This window comes from Vidua macroura, chromosome 3, assembly GCF_024509145.1.
Source record: "Vidua macroura isolate BioBank_ID:100142 chromosome 3, ASM2450914v1, whole genome shotgun sequence".
In the NCBI taxonomy this organism is placed as follows: domain Eukaryota; kingdom Metazoa; phylum Chordata; class Aves; order Passeriformes; family Viduidae; genus Vidua; species Vidua macroura.
In genome coordinates this window covers 69,512,811-69,532,714 of record NC_071573.1, presented here as the reverse complement: position 1 = coordinate 69,532,714, position 19,904 = coordinate 69,512,811, and the positions used below count along the sequence as shown (strand labels likewise).

General features: G+C 46.1%; 1 protein-coding gene across 4 annotated transcripts; it reads right to left on the bottom strand.

Annotated features, from left to right (window-relative positions):
- Positions 1–7,856: 7,856 nt before the first annotated feature.
- DDO (D-aspartate oxidase) lies at positions 7,857–18,262 on the bottom strand. Of its 4 annotated transcripts, XM_053974604.1 has the most exons (6): positions 17,945–18,262; positions 15,448–15,554; positions 13,440–13,647; positions 13,136–13,244; positions 12,155–12,331; positions 7,857–9,639 (listed from the first exon to the last, which is right to left on the bottom strand). In XM_053974604.1, exons 3-6 carry the CDS (start codon positions 13,609–13,611, stop codon positions 9,072–9,074), a joined length of 1,026 nt encoding a protein of 341 aa, XP_053830579.1. In that variant the 5' UTR covers positions 13,612–13,647; positions 15,448–15,554; positions 17,945–18,262; the 3' UTR covers positions 7,857–9,071. The 4 variants fall into 4 exon arrangements, with proteins under 4 accessions (XP_053830579.1, XP_053830581.1, XP_053830577.1 ...); XM_053974606.1 differs by lacking the exon at positions 12,155–12,331 and having other exon boundaries at positions 17,945–18,026; XM_053974602.1 differs by lacking the exon at positions 15,448–15,554 and having other exon boundaries at positions 17,945–18,016.
- Positions 18,263–19,904: the final 1,642 nt, after the last annotated feature.

Sequence of the window (19,904 nt, the reverse complement as noted above, 5' to 3'; positions counted from 1 at the left end):
TTTACCACTGTAGAGAAGTGGGTTGTTTCTTGGAGTCTTTCCCTGGAGTTCAGCTGCCTCTTGTCCTTTATTTCAAAAATACCCGTCGAGTTTTTTTTTTATTGGAAGCACACATTAAAGTGGGATTACTCTTCTTGTAGTCACAGCAACATGGGATGTGAGAAGCCCAAATCCAGTTCTTCAAATGCTCAAATGAGACCAGCTGTCCCACCAACCAAGAAATCATTTGACTCACCAGGCTGCAAGGTCTGTGCAGAGGAGAGGCTTCATCTCCTTGAAGCCCAACCATGTTCTTGTTTGGCAAGGAAGAAAGCAAGTGTGAACAAGGGGAGCATCCCTCCTCTCATCTCCTCTGGCCTGCTCAGGCCTTTCCACAAGAGATTGGTGGTGAAGCATCTCTTGATCATACTGGGAACTCTTGGAAAGTGAAGGTGGGGGGCGGTACTGACCGTACCAGGAACTCTGGTGCCTTATCAAGGTGGGAGATGACAGCGGGAATAATCAGTCACCCCTGACAGCCTTGGAATGTTCCTTATCTGAAAAGTAGCTCAAGTGGAACAGTACCATCCTCACTGGAATTTCATAAATTCCAGTAATAACCCAGATTGCAGCCAGGATGAAAATGTATCAATGGCTAAAGCCAACCATCTCACAGCCCTAAAAACACTGGTCCTAAGACAGACCCTTTGAGCTCTTCTGGACTGCAGTGGGCTGCATCAGTATTCCCCTCTGTGTGGGATGCCTCTCAGAGTGCCCAAACTCTCAAATTTGTGAAATTCAGAGAAGTGTCACCTGGCAACGGAACCTGGATTGATATCCCACTACTTGAGGCTCAATACCCCATCACACCCCATTAAGAAATGCCAAAAAGGCATTAGATATGAGTGTTTCACTGATTCTCAAGGGAAATGTTTTAGTACATATACCTTTGTACTTATACATGACATATCTGTGCCTCTGTGTGTATTACCTTTGTACATTTGCATACATGTATCTGGGGGTGTGTATTGACTCAGACACCCTATAGGCAAATATAGTATGCATGTTATTATTTTGAATCCTTAACTGTTATTACTGTTTGCAGTTGATCCTTGGTTAATCTAACCTTTAAGTGCTTCTAGATCCTTTAGACATAAACAATTGACCATGTGTGAGTCTAAGATCGGATCTAGCCATGTGCGGGCATCTCTCTGAGAAGCAGTCCAACAAGCAAGGGAGTTCACTCTGAATCTCATGACCTGCCAGAGAGTCTCCTTTAACCTTTGTTTCCTTACCCCTTTTTACATCCCTGGCCTCCATATAAATCACTCTAAATTGATTCTAATTGGTTATCCTTTATATGTATTATCCATGCAGTATTAGAGTAACCCTTGCCATGAAGCTTTGCCTGACTTTTGCATTTGTATTAAAGTTTGTTTTCACTAATATATTTTATGGTGATCCTTTTAGCAGCCTGAACCATTCATTTGTGTGACAGAGAAGCTCCCTCCACAGCTCTATTGTGTTCCCTGAGGGAAGGGTTGTTTTTCAGAACCTTGTTTTAGCCAAAATGCTGACTGAAGGCTCACACACAGGTGTTTCTGGAACACCGACAGCTGGCTCAGGTGCTTAATTGTCCAATGACACAGAAAATAAACAAACCTCCCCTCCTCTGTTTGGCTCACAAATTGAAGGAGAGGCTAATGTCAGGCTTAGATATCCGCTGGTTGACAGGGACTTTGGAGAAACTGAATCAAAAAGTGGGAGATGTGACAACGGTGGGAGCACAGCACATGGTACATGCCTCTTACTGTGTGAGAAATATTTTTGCCTTATGGTAGGTAGTGGACATTAACAGGAGCAGAGGAAAGTGATGTGGGGCAGCGCGCCCCTAGTGCTGGCTGCTGTCAGTGGTGTAAGACAGTCTCAAAGGATGAAAGCAAAACACAGGAAAATATTCCCTTGAAACTACTTTTACTTTTGGAAATAACATTTGTATGAAGTTGTTCACTTTCAGAAAAGTTTTTTTCCTCCTTCTTTTCCCACCAGCACCTCCCTTTCTCAGTAAGCCTGGGTTTTGACTCATGTCTGCTTCTCCTTCTCCAAAATATGTAATTTTTACTTCTTCATTGAGAAAAATAGACATGAAGGGGAAATTCCCAGAAAGAAACCAGTCCATTTCAGATCTTGAAGCAGCAGTAATTTCTAATACCTGAGCACCCAGAAAGGTGTCTGGGCTCACCAGGAGCCTGGTCAGGAGCCAGTGGACACAAGGACCAGGGTGCAGCCCCATAGGGACTGTCCCACAGGATGTCCAACCCAGGCATAACTTGAGGGGCTGGGGGACCCCAAGAACCCACAACACGAGAAACTGAGGACACTTGGCTATCCAAGTCAATGGTTTCCTCTCCAGCCTTTTGGTGGGGGAAAAAGTCTGGGACACGCTGCTATAGCAGTAGCTTTACCTAGGATGATGATGATGATGATGATGAGGATTATGATGATGATGATGATGATTATTATTATTACTATTGTTGTTTTGTTTTTTCTTTGGGTTTTTGTTAACAACCACTTCTGGTATGCTGCATTTTATTGTACTTCTTCTAAGTGTTCTCCATAAATCCATAAAGGATCCACGATCCTTTCTCAAAGCTCTATTGAAGCACCCAAATCCCTCAAGCCCTGTAGGTATGTAGGAGCCCGACAGGCGCCCAGATATCCACTGAATTAAGCATCACTCCATTTGCTCTTTGAGATGGTGTGAGGTTTTTTTCAGCAACTGCTTGATCCAATATCTCCCTCTGGTGGAAACTAGGGAATAGAGCAGGATAGACTAGAGCAGCGGACAATGAAACAATAGTCACTTGATTGCTGTGAAAACAATAAAAATCTCGGTCCATGTTATCTCTAATTGCTACATTTATGCCTAATGAATCTGCAGTTTATCTCAAATAATCCTTGACTGGAAGAGAATTGTAATGAATGGTGAATGCCAATTTTCCTGTATTTTCCAGAAATTTGTTTTAAACAGAAGCAAAAGCCTATATCAAGAAATATTACTTTATGGCATTGTTTCTGTGAGGAAAATCAACAAAATTCTTTGTTGCAGAAATCTGTTATTTGTGCTCAAGCTCTAAAATCCATCACACATCCCATCTGCTCTCTGGAATCGCAAGGATTGATAAAAATGTCTCAAAATATAATCGTTCTCTTTCTATACCACAATTACACCTTTGAAGTTCCATGTGAATGTGACAGATTGGTTTCCATCTGCCAGGGGTGCCTCTTCAATGTAGATCAGAAAGAGTGGATAAGAAGGAAATACTCAAGCACAGTTTGGATAACTTATGTCCAGACATGTATGGGCTTAAGCAACAGCCCAGGGATAAAATGCTTTGCCCAGGTGACAGCTAAGTCTTTCTTTCAGGACAAGGACCTTTCATCAGCACGAGGAGGTCAGGGAGGTTTAATGAACCTTCCACTGTTAATCCTCTCCCATGTGTGAGTGTTCCTCTGACACTTGTTCTGTGATTCCAGATGAAATCTACAGAGCTGATGTGGCAGCACAGACAGATTTAAGATCAAAACAGAGTTTTGAAAATTCCTCAGCTGCTCAGCTCAGCTTCAGCTGGAGCTGGAGAGGCAACAGAGGCCACAGCTTTGCTTCAGCTCCTGGCATGATTCTTGGGTGAGGAGCAGAAACTCAGGGATGGCTGATGAGATATTGCCAGAGACCGACACCTGGGGCTGGGGAGCTGAAGCAAGCCAGGACTCATCTCAACAAACTTCAACTGCCTAAAAGCAGTCAGTGTCAGTGATCTGGCCTGAAGGCACTGAAATAGTGTGACTCCCCTTTGTAGGCAGGTGTACCGTTGGCACAGGGCAGCATCACTGTGTATCTAGGACATATTTTAGATTATTTAAATTTTCCATGCCTAGGGAAGCAAAACAGAAGATGTTCAGTTATTCCAAAATATTAGGGCATATTCTTAGCAAATTGAAAGCTTTTGGAACAAAAAGATGAGGTTTCTGAATAGAATGCTCAATCTTCGTGTGGCATGACTTTAACCAGGGAGAAAACCTCTGTGAGAAGGAGTAAGATTTAAAAAAGAATTTCAAGCTAGAAACTGGGGAAGTGAGGAGGAAGAGAGGAGCAGAGAATCATGATGACATTTGTTTAAAGGTGCCATTTTGACCTCTTTATAATCACAATTCAGAAATATCAGACATATTCTAGAAGGAAGGCAATTACTGGGTCATTGTAATAGCATGATAAAAATTACATGGGAAAGAACCAAAATAGATCCCCTCCAAATTAGGAAAAGGACACAAACTCTGTCAAATTAAAAGCAGAAAAAGAAAGGAAGACTAAAAAAATATTTTGAAGAAACTTGCTACTAGACAAAAAGCCTCCTCTATCCTAGCAGGAGCAGGGAGCCTGCTGGAGGGTTCTGCAGCTGACCAGGATGTGCAGTCAGCAGATGAACAAGGTGGCAAAGGAATTTGAGAGGAAACATGTCCTAACACAACAGCTAAACAGATTAATTGTGTCTGTGTTCAGTGCAGAAAACCTTAGTGAAATTCCCATCGCAGAACCATTTGTTAAAGGGATAATGCAGGGAAGCTGCCTCAGATTGCAGGGTCTTTAGATGAGGCTTTAGAACAAATAAATGCAAAGGATAGTAACAAATTCATGAAAAGCAGATGTTACTCGCTTGTGGGTTTTTAAGGAATGCTAATGGAAATTACTGAACTATAAGAGCCAGTGTATAAGCTTTTACTTAAAACAGCTGAAGAAAAAGGATGGCAATGATACTATTTTCTTTTAAGTGCTGTAAGTGATCTAGAGAAATGCAAGCCATTAAATCTGACACCTGTGGCAGGCAAACAGCAAAAGCCGTAGTAACAGAATAGTTGCAAGGAGACACACAGACTAAGAGGGGAGAACTGGCAGAGCTTTCCAGTGAAAGCCTATGAAGCTGTGCTCCACCACCCTCTGACAGCTTCAGAGGAAACTGTGAAGCTGCAGATGAGAGGAATCCGCTCGCTATGATCTGCTCAGCTTCTGGAAAGCCTTTAACAACATCTGTCACCAAGGACCCATTAAGAAGCTAATCTGGCATGGGGTAAGAGGGAAGATCTTCTCATGAGTCAGCAACTGCATACAGGATGGAGACAACATAAGGATAATTCATCCATTCTTCACAGTGGAGAGAAGCTACCAATTGCATCTTAGAGGGATCGTGGTAGGGCCATGTTCATCCACAGACCCATCAATCAGGCAAATTACTGATTTTGTGGTACAAGTTTGTTCAAGGCAGTAAAATGCAAACAAAAAATGCCTAAAGGAATTGCAAAAGCCATCTAATGAGTTTGCACAAAGTAATGGCAGGTGAAAATTAGTCTAGCTAACAGCAGAGAAAAACACCTGGCTGAGCTGGGAGGAAGACTGCCTCACTTCCTAGCCACAGCCATGGCCTCTGAAACAGCTAGTCCTACTCAGGACAGGTATCTGGTTGCCACTTAAATGCTTATCAATGACTATAAAGCATTTTAATATATTATGAAGGGAAGAGGGATCATAGAGTTATGGAATGGTTTGGGTTGGAAGGTTTGGGTTGGAAAGATCATCTAGTTCCAACCCCTAGCATGGGCAGGCATATGCCCAGGTTAGACCACGTTGTTTAAAGCCCCATTTAAATTGGCCTTGGATGCATCCAGGTAAAAGGCACCCCCATCTCTAGACAACCTGTGCCAGGGATGCACCACCTTCACAGTGAAGAATTTTTTTCTAATCTAAATCCACCTTCTTTCATTATAAAGACATTTCTTGTCCTCTTACTACATGCCCTTGCAAAAAGTCTCTCTTCAACTCTCTTGTAAGCCCCCTTTAAGTACTGGGAGGTGCTGTAAGGTCTCTCCAGAGCTGTCTCCTCTCTAGGCTGAACAAGCCCAGGTCTCTCAGCCTATGTACATAGGAGAGGTTCTCCAGCCCTCTGATCACCTTCATTATCTCCTCTGGACTCCCTCCAGCAGGTGCATATTCTTCTTATGTTGGGGTCCCCAGAGCTGGATGCAGTACTTGAGGCAGGATCCCACAAGAGCAGAGCAGAGGGGCAGAATCACCCTCCTCAACCTGCTGGTCACTCTGCTTCAATGTAGACAAGCATACAGTTGGCTTCCTGGGCTGTGAGCACACATTGTCAGGTCATGTTGAGCTTCTCCTCAACCAACACCCCCAGTCCTTCTCCTCAGGGCTGCTCTCGGTCCATTCTCCACCCAACCTGTATTTGTGTTTGGGATTGCCCCAACCCAGGTGCAGGACCTTGCACTTGGCCTTGTTGAACATGAGAAGATTTGTACAGTCCCATCTCTCAAACCTCCCAAGGTCCCTCTGGATGACATCCTTTATCTCCAGTGTGTCCACTGCACCACACAACCTGGTGTCATTGGCAAACTTGGTGAGGGTGCACTCAGTCCCACTCTCCATGGCACTGACAAAGATTTTTAACAGCACCAGCCCCAGTACTGATCCCTGAGAAATATCTTCACTTGGAACACCAGCCCCTCCTTGTTGACAAGATCAGGGTCCAACACAGCACCTCGCCTTCTTGGCTGCTCTATCACAGAAGGAACCTCCTGGATTGGTTATGCTTTACTGTACTGTCTTCTCCAACAGGTATGTCCCCAGGAGGATCAGGGCTTGTGAAAGTGAGGCAAATATGTATTATGTAAACCAAGATTCTTCAAGGTGGGAAAGAAGAGTCTGAGAGAGAGTATGGTAGAGCTTTATAAACTCAAATGGGCCATGGAGTCACTGCCTCTCATAACATGAAAGAAAGGGGCATCAGATGGTGTTTTAAGGTTCAAGACAAAGATGAAGGCAACAAGCTCTGCTCCTGGACAAAGTTTCTCCCTTTACAGAACCTGTTTTCACAGGATGCTGGGGAGTATAGAAGCACCATAAATGGTTTTAGAAGTCAACAACTGTGTGGAAGATAAATCATCTGAAACACTAAGCTACCCTCAGATGAGGAAGACCGTAGATCAGAAGTGGCTGTCCTCCCTGCTGGCCATGAGCAGAGCTAGGACACCGGATGGATAAGCTTTGCAGGCAAACCTGTTCTGACACTGTATCAACCAGACAATTTTTAGAAGTAGATTAGAAGAAACCCTGTTACCCGGCAGAGAAGTGCACAAGCACAGCTGTGCTTTCTTATGGGACTATGATCACCCTATTAGCATTAGAAGCATTTCTTGCTCCAGGATAAGTTACTCCAGGATAAAGCTTAAAATAAAGATTAAGAAAAAGAGCCCATTCTTATATTCTTTTTCCATGTATTTTTATGTTCTGTGTTAGCTGAGGACAAAGCTGCAGTCTGACAAGCCAGCCCTAAGCCAACACTGCTGCCAAAAGCAGCAGCTCTGCCCTCCCATACCACAGGAAAGGACAAATGAGGGGGGGACAATGGGGGGAGTGCAAAATTAGCTTTCAGAGCTGAGAAAAAGAGGATTTTCTTTTTCATTCTTCTTCAGCTCTGCTGAAGGCAGTGCTAGCTTAGGCTGGTCCCAGGAGCTTATTGACCCATAATTTAATTTGGTGATGTTTCTTCTGACAGCTGTCCCTTGCAAATATAACTGTCCTCATCCCCCCTAAGAACAGCAGGAGTTGGTAGCTGAATGTGGTCTTTCTTGGCCCTGTCAGGCCATCCCAAATGAAAGAAAATCCCTTGCTTATGAAAGGAAACACTACAGAAGTGACCTTTGCTCCATTATTAGAACTTTATTTATCAGTTAATTTTAATCATTGGAATTACTGAATGTTTTTGAATGGTTTTGTAATTCTATGGACAAAAAAGGATGATAACACCCTCAAGTGAGCCATTAAAGATTTAATGAGTCATTTAATCACTAAGAGTCAGACCTGTGCTTTGATGGCAAGATCTAGTTTTGGGTAGTGATTATCTTCAGACACATCAAAGGGCATGAATTGCTGAGGGGAGTGTAAAGCCCAGCAGAGCCTCTGCCATGGAGTGAGAGGATCTGGGCTCTGGTGACTCAGTTTTCTTATAGCAGAGGAGCTTGCTCATGTCCAATTACAGACAAATTTTTCCTTAGAGTGTTTATCTAGTTTTAAATGGCTCTTCTATGAAACTAATGCTGGTGTTAGAAACCTTGTTGGTTTGTCTCCAGTTTATTCGTATCAGCTGTTGCAGGGAAAGCAGACAGTGTTGTTGTGAAGTAGAAAAGGGATGTTGCATTCTCCAGCCCACACTGAAAAATCCTCTTCAGTAGAACAAAGGCCATATCAATGTTGCTGTGTGGGGGAGGAGGGGAGGGGCTGGGGGGCAAATCATTGGTGTCTGAGAGCAAAATCTGAGGGCCTTGAAGGAAAAAGCAGATTTGCAAACTAGCGTGAGAAAAGACGCACAAAATTGTACTTTGTGGGGCAATATTAGCAGAAACTTTAAGTTCCCTGAGGTGCAATATGAGCAAATGCAGTGATGGGTATCACAGACCTGCTCTTAAAATCACACTTGTCTGGTCACTGTGTGTGACAGTGACCTAATGCTGCTTTCTGTAAGAGTTGACTGGAGCACTGTAATGCAGCAATGCATGGAGTTTTTGTTTCCTTTTAAATCATATAGACAATGAAAAAAAATTGTTAGCAAGGTGGCAGAAACAAGGGCAATTCTAGATTAGATTTGGTACAAGAGGAGACAACTTACTTTTACTGAATCTGAGCCTACTGCATCTGACAACCTTTAGATGCAGGTGCAGAAATGCTAAATTGATGTTATTTGTATTATCCTGCAGCAATCTGATTCCTGTTATGTGAAGAGTACTTATGTATCTTGTCTTCTTCACATGAGACTAGGACAAATGCCCAGGGCAGACGGAGGAGATGATCAGCTGAGCTAATACTTGGATCAATACATCATGCCTTTCCAAGGTGGTTAAAGATACCACTGAGTATCTGCACTGGAACAAGATGTTGACTTAGTTCCCTTCTATACATTAATGGACTTAAAGTCCAAGCTGCTGCTAGGAGATGCAGCACTAGCTGTAAATGGAAAAGGAGCCTCTGGGATTCAAAGCTTGGCCCTCGATGAGGAGCCTTGCAGAGCAGAAATGCACTCTTCCACCAGGTGAGCAGCCTCTTTGGCTGTGCCCCTGTGCACTGAAAAGCCACCTGCCCCATGCCCATAGTTATGAACCACTGGGAGCTTAACTCCTCCTTGGCTCAAAATCTCTCTCTGCACTCTCACACACTGCCTGGATGGCCTCAGGCCCACCTTCACCTTGATATCCTGGGCTCCCTGCAGTGAGGGCTCAAGGGAGCAGCATCTGTCAAAGATGTCTTTAGTAGTGTAAGCATCAGGGGAGAGACTCCAGCTCCCCTTTTCCCTGGTTCCCCCCAGGGTCACCTTGTGTATCCCCGGGTAGATGTAAGTTAAGCCATCTCCATCCCGGATGAATTGTTTCACCCAAGGAGCGTGAACCTTGAGTACTTGTCCCCTGACAGGGAAGAGCTGCTTGTCCCCCACCAGCTGTTGGGCTCCCATGCCTGTGCAGTTGACAACGATGTCATATTCACTGTGCAGCTCCCACAAGTCTGCCACTTTCCTGGTGTACATCTGCGTGCCAGCTGCTTTCAACCTGCAAAAAGACTCCAGAAGTGAGGCAGAAAAGAAACCCCTAAACCTTTATGTAATTATTATGAACATTAAGTAAATGAGATAGATTGCCTTTGCCTTTACATACTGATCAAGACCAAACAATAGATAGGACAAAAAGCAAAGAAAATGCCATGGGGGTTCTGTTTGTGATTTGTCTGATTTGATCAGAAATATTTAGCCTGGTTGGGCTGAAAAAAGAATGGCAAGTTGAGCAGTTTTAGAGAAGGGTCTGGCATCAGACCCTAGGCAAACAGTGAGGTCTTCATGGTTCGATTAATTTCTGTAACAGTATCAAGCTTTAACAGCCCAAGCAAGCTGGGAAACAACAGATTTATTTACCAACTTGCTCATGCTAGTGGCAGAGTTATTGTCCTACATCCCTTTTAATGTGTCTGTTATATGCTGTCACCTTCATTCCCAACTCACCTCCTGAGCTACATAGCCATCTAGTGCCATGTGCCAAGCACTAAGATCTGCACTAAGGCTGGGCACATGTGGCACAGGACCCCCAGGGTGCCCATAACCTTCTGGAGAAGCAGCCAGGAGTCACCCAGGATGGGTCAGAGCATTATACATACATGTCTGCTCGCCAGTGAAAGTCACCTTTTCTTGAGATTCATTTTTGAGCTCAATTTCAGGCCAAATCCTCCCCTGAACTTGCCTGAATTTTGAAGCCCTTCCCTGTGGAAAATCACTGGTATGAATTGGAGTCCCTGCATGCTGTCAGCTGGATCCCTTTGCAGGGGGTTTTTGCTGGAGGTTTTAGCATAAGCAAGTCAGGAGACAGGTCTGTGATGGACTAAGTGGAAAATCCCATCCTCTGCAACATTCTAGCAGCTGGCAAAGTCATCAACTCTACTATGAAAGCAGTGGTTTCCCACAAAGCAGTGAGTGAGCCAAGAATCAAGGGCATAGTTGATGCTCTGGGGCTTGATGTAGCAGAACACTGAAGTTGTCTGGGAAGAACAGGGGAGATCTCATGCAGCAGCTGTGGCTGGACAACTTGCAGGAAGAGCTCCTAAGAGCTGTAACTAGGACTCTGTCACCATGCCATAAATAACACACAATGAAAAAAACTTCTGAAAACTCCTGAATTTGGGCAAGTAAGCAGGAAAAAATTCCTGAAGTCTATTTTTGGCCAAGCAAGGTGGGCACAGCAACAATTTTCCTTGTGGATTGCCAGGAGAATTGTCTATAAATACTGCTAAGGTCACTAGGGGTTTGAGAATTAGTTACATGTTTAATATTCTCTCACTTATCATCAGAAAAAAAAGGAGCTTGATCATCTCATTAGACTAAATCCTCTGAGAAATAAGAAGGCTACAGTAGGAATAAGGAGGGAGTAGAAATCACATGGCAGATACTAAATGGGTTGTACAACTTAGCTGTCCTGCAGCAGAAATTTGCTTCAGTTAGGCAATGAAACATGACAGATCATGTGTACCAAGTAGATGGCACAGACCTCACATGGCACTGGTGCCACAGGAGAACTCCCAGCCCGTTTGGCTGCCACAACTGCTTTTTCACATTTTGCAGTGTGATGAAAGGCATCCAAGTAACCAGCTGAGCTGGCAATTTGTACCTTGGTGTCAGTACACATCTCTTTACTTAACCCCAAATCAGCTTGCAGCATGTCTCTCTCTCAAAGGGATACAGCCATTTGCTCACTTTAGAGGTATTTATTTGGATTAAATACTTACCCCATTATGTCCCAGGGTGTCAAAACCCTTTTAGATCTGCATCCTGTCTCTCCTGTGGTTCTCCAAAACTGAGGTATTGTGAGGAAACTTAAAAATTTGGAAATCGGCAGATTTTCTAACTTTGATGTCAATCCAGGCATGAACTCTGAAGCTACAACTCCTCAGAATGAGTACATCACCCATCTTATGCAGGCAAACATTTTCAAGAATTTGTTACAAGATGATGCTGTTTAACATTTTGGGTATCTTTTAACCTAAATGGATTAAGAAATTACTCCAATCGTTGAACAAATTTGAGATTAATTGGTCCAGCTACTTCATAAGAGCAAAGTCTTCACAATAAGACACGTTCCTAGATGTGCTTGTTCTCACAGGGACTGGATGTATCTTCAAAAACAGAAGGATATTATTTGGGATGTCTGGCAAATGTGGAGCCGCCAATTGTTTTCTCAGGACATAGCAGGTTCCTGATGTACCTTCAAGGTCTGGCTGGCCAAGCAGGGCCCCTCTGGCTATGTTGGCCCTATGCCCAGGGTCACTCACACTCCAAGCCCCATTGTGCAGACACACTGGGAGAAAGTGGACATTGCATAAATAGGACCTTCCACGTTTCAGAAAAGTTCTGTATTTATTTCCTGTGCTTCTCCCCAAGCAAGAGTTTGTTGCATTTTCTGCAATGAGAAACAGCCTTTTCCCAGTTTTGTTCAAATCTAAGGCTCTCAAGGAGATCCCATATTGCCTCCAGTCCCTCTGCCAGGGTTTCCCTCTGCACGCCCAGCCTGCAGCAAACCCTACCTTTTCTCCAGCCACAGCAGGTAGGGCGGGCAGTCGCATTTCAGGGTCATAAAGGCCTGACCAAATTGGTGCTGCGGGAACTTTTGAAGTTCTGCTTTGGACATTGGTCGAAATCCCAGCACAATATCTGACCAGAAAGGTAACTCTTCCTTGGGAGTGCTTTTAAAGACCTGCCAACTAAAAAGACAGAGAAAAATCTAGAAAACTTCACTGCTATTGCTCTGCCTGCCATGTTATGTGTCATGGCAACTTAGCACAAACCCAGGATCTCAGGAACCTCTTTCCCCTGCAGAGTGCAGCTCTGCAAGGCTAACAGCAATGGTGAAAAATTGCTGACTGCTCCTGCAATACCTGCCTGGGCAAACAGGCAGAAGGTCAGCACAGCTGATTGTGAGGATGGCACACCAGGGTAAACAAACTGCAGAGAGCCCTACCAGTGACAGTGTATGTAGAGAGTGCCCTCATACAGTGTCCCCACCACAACTGCAGACACCTGGCTGGACCTGGTGGGGCCACTTGCACACCTGTTCACCATTCCTTGGGTATCCATAAAGCTGCAGAGTGCTCAGTCTCAATACTCCTAAGAGGTGAATTTCTCAGTACATAATAGGCACCACAAAACACCCCCAACACACATGCCCCAGTTGAACACCTGTATCTAGTTGCTGAAGCTGGAGAATCCTGCAGTTCCATCCCTACTGAGATGATCCCTGCTGCAAACAATTAGTGGGTGACAGTGTGGAAAGCATAGATTATTAAAAGATAGTTGGTGCTGGTCAGACTTGAGTGGGTTTTGCCTGTTCCTGAATTTTGCCTAAAAATACATTGTATGTGAGCAGCTACAATGCAGTTTCTTGGGAATACAGACATAAAAGCTATTCCTTGAAGGGAATACCCCTGAATTCTAGCAAAGAAAACCTGTCTGCCTGCTCCAGAACACAGGACAAATGTACCAAAGGCTGCCCCAGGGGCTGCTCTTACCCAGAAACCAGGTGAATGCCAGCCTCTGATGCCTCGGCTGAGTTGCTGATGGCAAAAAGGTAAGTGAAGGTCTCTTTGAACCACTGCTTCTGCCTGTGGATTGGTGTGTCTGCATGTGAACAAAACCAAATGTGCAGAGAGGAATAATGCAAAGAAGAGAAGCATACAAATGAGTGTCAAGGTTATGGGACAGACAGGGAACACAGGTCAAGGCACTTTTTCTCCTGAGCATCCATGCACCGCTGCACACCTGGACACAGCTGCATGAGGTGCCACGGGCAGTGCTGCCCTGAATTAAACAAACCTGGGTAGGTGTGAGGGATGAGCATCCCAGCTGCCACATCACTCGTTGTGTTGGGGCTGAACTGCTCCGAAAGGACCGTCACAGAGCAGCTGGGACAAGTCTCTGTGATGCACAGTGCTGTGGACAGGCCGATGACTCCTGCACCCACCACTGCAACCTTGGGTGAGGCCATCTCCAGGATGCAGAGCCAGAGGAGAGAGGCTCCTACCTGCATTTGGAAACAACATATCACACGTCACTGTCACCCAGGGCGAGTATCAGGCGATGAAATACCTACATGAAATGTAACATAATCCCAGGACTGTGGTTAGGATTAAAAAAAATCAGCCTTTGATATGACAAAAAAGTTTTGAAAAGTCTTTAAGCAGCCACTACTTCATCCTCAGCACAAGTGAGTGATCTGTACATGCAGAACTAGTGCATGGGCTGGTTTGGGGAAGGTTTCCTCAATAAAATCTGAGGGAGTGAGGCACCCATTCTATCGTGTCAGGTGCAAAAGGCACAGAGCTCTGGTGAAATTGGCTTTTTTAAAGCTTTTTAAGCCTAAAGGTTACTTGAATATTGGGATCTCCAGCAGTGAGGGCTAGGGACCTCCAGTGTGATTTGGAGAAGCAAATCACACTGGAGGTCTACAATCCATTCTTGGTCCTTGTACCTGCCAGCATGACTCACTACCTTGGACAGATTTGTGGCATCCAAGGCTGCCATGCTCTCTCAGCAGCACATGGCAGTCCCCAGGTGCCAGCCAGTCTTGCTGCTCCAATGGCATGTATTTTTGCCTCTTTCTGCATTTCTTTAAAACTTGCTTTATGTCCTGGAGCAGCTCCACTCCACTCCTCATCTGCTGATTGTAACTCCAGGAAGTGCAGTGTTTCCATTTTCCCCTGTCCTGGGCAAGCTTCGGAGCTGGCACCTGTCCTGGGAAGTGGCACACAGCTCTTGGTAGACAGTCACTTGGTTGCCCATCCCAGTGAGGTGCCAGCCTGTGCTCCTGGCCGTGGCCAGCTCAGGTGCCACTGGCAAAGGCACCAAGCAGAATTGAACCATGCAGCTCCGTGCACCCTGCAAACTGCCTGAAGCCAGGACTAAATGGGCCCAGAAGAGAGAGACTGGGCAACCTCAGAGGTGATAAATCCTTTAGCAGCTTTAAACAGGTGAGTAGGTGTGCTCCTGCTGGGTCAGGCACCCCTTCCATAGGTCACTGCCAAAATCTGACCAAGGATGTAGGGGGAGGATCCCTTCTGCCTATGACTAACTTTTTCCTGGAATAGCTACAATATTCACTCTCAGAGAACATGCTGAGTGAGACAGACCTTCAGTTTTGTGCCCTGATGGTTCTGGTTTCTCCTATGGGGCCTGCTTATCAGTGACTGTAGAGATCCAGCCTCGCTAATTGCTTTCTGAGAACTTTTACTGGAAACCAGTGCCTGCACTTAAAATGACAGGCTGATTTAGCACCTTCCTGTGGCTTTTTGGTGTCTTTGATGTAAATTTAGGCAAGACAGACAACCTGGAATTATGATAGGTCAGGTTTATTTATGAGATCCTTGTTCATAACTGTTCACGCTTCTCACTTACCCCTGAGGTTTTACTACTTAAGATTTGATGTCTGCTATGTAAGAAGGGAAAGAGCAGCAGGAACTGTTGCCTGTCATTGCATTCCTTCTGCATCACAGCCAAGGGTTGTTACAACCCGTCTGCTTCCTCTCTGGGCAACGCTTAAGTTTCTTACTGCTAATTATCACATCTTCTTTCATAAGCTGACTACAGAAGTGCCTGCACAGCAGAGGAAGAGGACACAGTTCGGGGTGGAGGTAAATGGACCCTGGACCAGAACTGCTGGCCTGCACAGCTGACACCCAGAAACCCAGTCTGGAAAAATGCTGTGGAAAGGGAAAGTAAGGAAGAATATTAGTAACAAGAAATTAGGGGGCTGGGTAATAATTCTGTAATTACTGAGGAAAACCGGTTCTGAGAAAGGTATCTAAATACATCTTTATGAACAAACCTTCTCACTCAGAACTGGCAGCTGTGGAAATGGCGTGTGGCTCTCAGAGTGCCCAGTGAGCCTCCCAGCAGTCCACGGACAAGCACAGCCCTGCTTTTTCAGCTGCCCTGGAACATATGCAATGGGTACATTATCCACCTGCCAGAGATGTGCTTTCAGTTGTCCCTCACAACTCTCCTTCACTGAAGCCCTTGGACCATGGTGGAGATTGAATTTCCTGACTGACCTCCCTGTCCCCGGGGAAGAAAGGGGAGCTGTGGCTTGGTGGAGATTCAGGTTTCACAAGTCTACCCAGTTCAGATGGGATTTTTGCAGATGAGCCAGTTTGATATCAACTGATCCCTATGCTGAAAAATCCAGCGAGGGCAGGAAGGGGCTGCTGACAGTGCTGGAGCCTGTGAGAGCAGCCCAGAAGACCATGACAAGCACCTGTTCAATGCACCACTTTTCCTGCACCTACTGCTGCAGTCCAGGAGCACAACAAGCCTTCATGTCAAAAACTAACCGGGTGCAAAGCAGAGGCTACACACAGCTTGTATGAGCAAGCACAGCTTGGGCTTTGCAGAGCTACTGATCCCACTTTGAGTACAAGGCCCACCTATGGCTCTGCCCTCACAGCATGGCCTGCATCTTGCTGGGTGGAGGCAGAGAAGGAGAAACTATTTTTAGTTGATGTGGCAGCTCAGCTCAGTCCCAGCAGGGTTGAGACTTCTCATCCCCTCAGACAGGCCTGAGTGTTTTGCAAAAATCAGCATTTAAAAAGCAGATCAGTTGCAGTAGCTCTTGGGTAGGGAGGTGAATGGTGTCAGGTATTGTTTAGCTCTCTGTCCCTTCGTAGTGTATGAAGAACAGGACAGAAGCCAGAGAGAGTCACCTGGAGCTGTATTCCCCAGCAATGAGGACATCAGTTGCCTGATGTGGGTTTCATGTCCCTGCCACCCTCCTGCTTCTCCCAGGCCAGAACGAGTTAGTTTTAAAAATATTGAGATACTTTGTGACATGACTTCACCTCCCAACTCCTGCAGCTGAGGAGACAATGTCAGTCTCATGTGACACAAGGAGGTCTTTATTCTTTCCTGCCTCAAATAGCTGTATGTCACCACTAAGTGCCACTAACTCTCAGCTCTAACATCATTCTGGCAGTGGGTAACGTGGCCAATATGGATAAATACACTGTTCCCCAGCACACACACACACAGAGGAACATGCACATCCACTGCCAGCTGCAGCTGCAGCCCACAGTCACAGCAGGCCGGACACTTAGCTTGTGTCGCAATCCGGCTGGCCCACCAAAATAAGCATATTTACACACCCAAATAAACAGTGGAAAAAGCCCAGCTGAACTGTTGACCAGAAAAGTTAGAACAGGAAGTAACTAAAGAAAACCAAAACCTGTTCTATTTGGAGGGCTTGGTTTGTTGTTTTTTTTTTTTTTTAACTGACTCTCACCATAAGTGCTGAAACAGTGTTTTGAATTGTGTGAAGCCTGTGGTACTGGGGAGCAAAGGCTCAAGCCTTTCTGAGCTGCTGGAGGGGCTCCTCATCCACCACAGCAGCTGTACCCACTGTCCCTGGCAGTGCATGCCATGGAACACTTTTTCCCTTCTTTTGGTTTTGTTTGTTGTTTTGTTTTTTGTGTTTTTTTTATCACTTTTGTTTTAACACTTCCCCAGTTTACAAGCACCCTTGGTGTTACTTCCCTTCACATGACCCCAGAGAGTAGTTTTTCTGGGCAAAGACTGATTCATTTTTGGGTGTTTGCTGCAGAGGAGCTCCTGATTTTGGCCTTTTGACCCTGGCCAGGTGCCAGGTCCCCTTTCTGCTCTTTGGGCTGTCCTGTGAGATATACATTTAGGAAGTGCTGCAGGAGAAAGGCAAGGATGATCTTTCTTCACCGAGCAAAGGACTCTAGAGGCTTCTCGGGATCCCCTCAGCCTTTCTGCACACACAGCACCGCTGCCAGAAAGCAGGATTCACAGGCGATCACAGAAAGCCACTGTCACAGGGGTCCCCGGGGCTACCAGGAGGCCTCAGCTCCTCCTTCAGGTGGATTGTTTGCAAGCGTGAGACACACCTTCGAAGGGATGGTAGGTACACCCCTCCATCAGCCACCTGCAAGAGCCGCCTTCACCAAGAGCACCTAAACACCGAGCGATGCTCTTGCTTTCCTCCCAAACGGGAGAGGAAAGCAATTCTCTCTGCGATCCTCGCTCCCCCAGGGCCGGAAGGGAAGGGGAAGAAGGGAACAGGGAGCAGCTGTGATCCCGGACCTCCCCCCCAGCTAAGCCCTGCTGTTCACCCCTCCCGCCCCGGTGTGTGGGCTGAGCCCTCCCTGCCCCGGCTCCGGGAGATGGGATCTGCCCGCGGGAATCCCCCACGCAGCCACTGCGGGCGCTTCCCCGGCCCTCGGCAGCAAAAGGGCTCCGGCATCCAACATTTACTTTTTCACCTAGAAGTACGGTCTGGAAATAGCCCAAGCGGGGAGAGCAGGCGATACCTGGTGAGGAGGAGGCCCCCGGTCCCGCCTGGAAGAGCCGGCGTCCCGGGAAGCGCGGGGCGGCGCGGGGGCCGCCGCACCCCTGTCCCGGGGCGCTCCCGGGGCCCGGCTCCGCGCCCCGCTGGATGAAGGAGCTGTTTGTGCCCAGGCCCAGGCTCAGCCGCCTCCGGCGCTGGCAGCGCTCCCGGAGCGCCCGGCGGCCTCTGCCGGGGCAGGGCCCTCCGCCGCCTGCCAGAACTTTTCCCCCTGCTATTCCATCCGGGGGAGGCCCAGCGGGACCCGCTGTGCTGCAGGGAATACATTGTCCTTTTCCCTCCCTCGCAGGCAGTCATGTTCGGAGTGTTTCTGGAGCTGCCTGAGGATTGCCACAGCGCTTGAGCAATCGCGCGAGCGGCCAGGAGGGGAACTCCATCCACCGCAGGTCGGTGAGGAACGAGCGGCTCCTGCCAGACCGCAAATCCCTAATGAGCGCAGCCAGGCAGGGCTGTTTTCAGCAGAAAAACAAGAGTTTGTCAAAAACAAACCTCTCTGCAGGAGCTCTGGGATGAAATTGCGTGCCATATACCCCGGTTTATTACCTCCGGGGCATTAGCCGTTGGCAGGATATTTTGGCTAATATTTGACAGCCTAAGCATTCGTCCCTGAACACTGAGCCAGGACAGTGTTTGCCGACCGCTCCCCTCCAGCGCTGCCGAGCAGCATTTGCAACGGATCTTCCAAGCAGGTGCCTTTTCTCTGTAGCCATTTGAATTCAGACCAGCAGCCATCCAAAGGGTCTCTGTATGAAGAGCAACAGCGTGTGCCACACACGGTGGATTGTTCTTGCCTCCCAATCTAGCTGTGCTCTTAAAACTAAAGCCATGATACATTACACATCACTGACCTTTAAGATACATCTCTTTTAAAGGATTTTCCCTTCAACAAGGCAGAATTCTCCCAAATTATAGTATAGTTTAATTTTTCTGAGTGTTCTGAAAATAAGAGATTAAGACAGGGAAGGCAGCAGACGAAGAGAGGTTTGCTTGTTCAGAAGTTAAAGTTTTGATAGGTTTGCTGTATTGTAAAATGAGCACTATTCTAAGTCATTGCAGGGTATCTGCAATAGATTTGGAGAGGATCCTTTCACATATGGAAATCTACAAATATAAACAGAGGTTGCAGTTCCACCTAAGATAAAAACTGCCTGCTACTTCTCCTCCTGAGATTCTACTGCTTATTGCTTAGAACAATTTACAAATTGGAATTATTTGGATCAAAGTATTCTGTGACAGATGTTCGTGCAAGTCTGAATGTTTCAGGGAATTCTCAGTGTGTTTTTTCCTGAGAATAAGATGCAGGAAATTCAAGCTGGTTTGGGATACCAAATCTAATAATAATATCATTGAAAAGAATCTTCTATGGGCTAAAGTACTTTGCAAAGGTGAACAACACATTGTGTTTGGCAAAGTGCAACTCATGATTTGTGCATTTGGGAAGAGACTGCCAGCCTTCTGGCACAGAACAAACACAGCCCTGATTGTACTTGGAGCTCTTCCTGAACCATGACTGGCAGTGGCATCCCAGCACGCCACCAACCCAGCTCGAGCAGTCCTGAAGAAGCGTTTCCTTTTACCTTAGCATTTGTGTGCTATCCTGAACAGAGACATAACAACAGGCAGAAATGACCTCCCTGAAAACAGCAGTGCTGACCTATTTCAGATCTTGTGAATGATATGCATTTGCCTTTAACCAGTTCAAGTCAGGCATCAGTGTCCATAGCAAGTTACTATTTCAGCAAAAAGTTTCAGCTGTGCCTCATTTTGCTGTTGTCCTATGTTATTTACTTACTTCTGGGGGGAATTCTCTCTCCATGTGGAAGAAACCAGCAGTTATAGCATTCCTATTGAAAAGCTTTGTGTAAATACCTACTGAGCGATAGCCCATTTATCCCTGGTTGTTTCACCATGTTCCTGATTACCTC

Excerpts from the sequence above, each read along its gene's own strand:
- DDO (XM_053974604.1), bottom strand. The coding sequence starts at position 13,611 with ATGGCCTCACCCAAGGTTGCAGTGGTGGGTGCAGGAGTCATCGGCCTG. Across the intron at positions 13,245-13,439 it reads CATCCCTCACACCTACCCAG|ACACACCAATCCACAGGCAG; the intron begins GTTTGTTTAATT and ends GTTCACATGCAG. Across the intron at positions 12,332-13,135 it reads GGCATTCACCTGGTTTCTGG|TTGGCAGGTCTTTAAAAGCA; the intron begins GTAAGAGCAGCC and ends CTGTCTTTTTAG.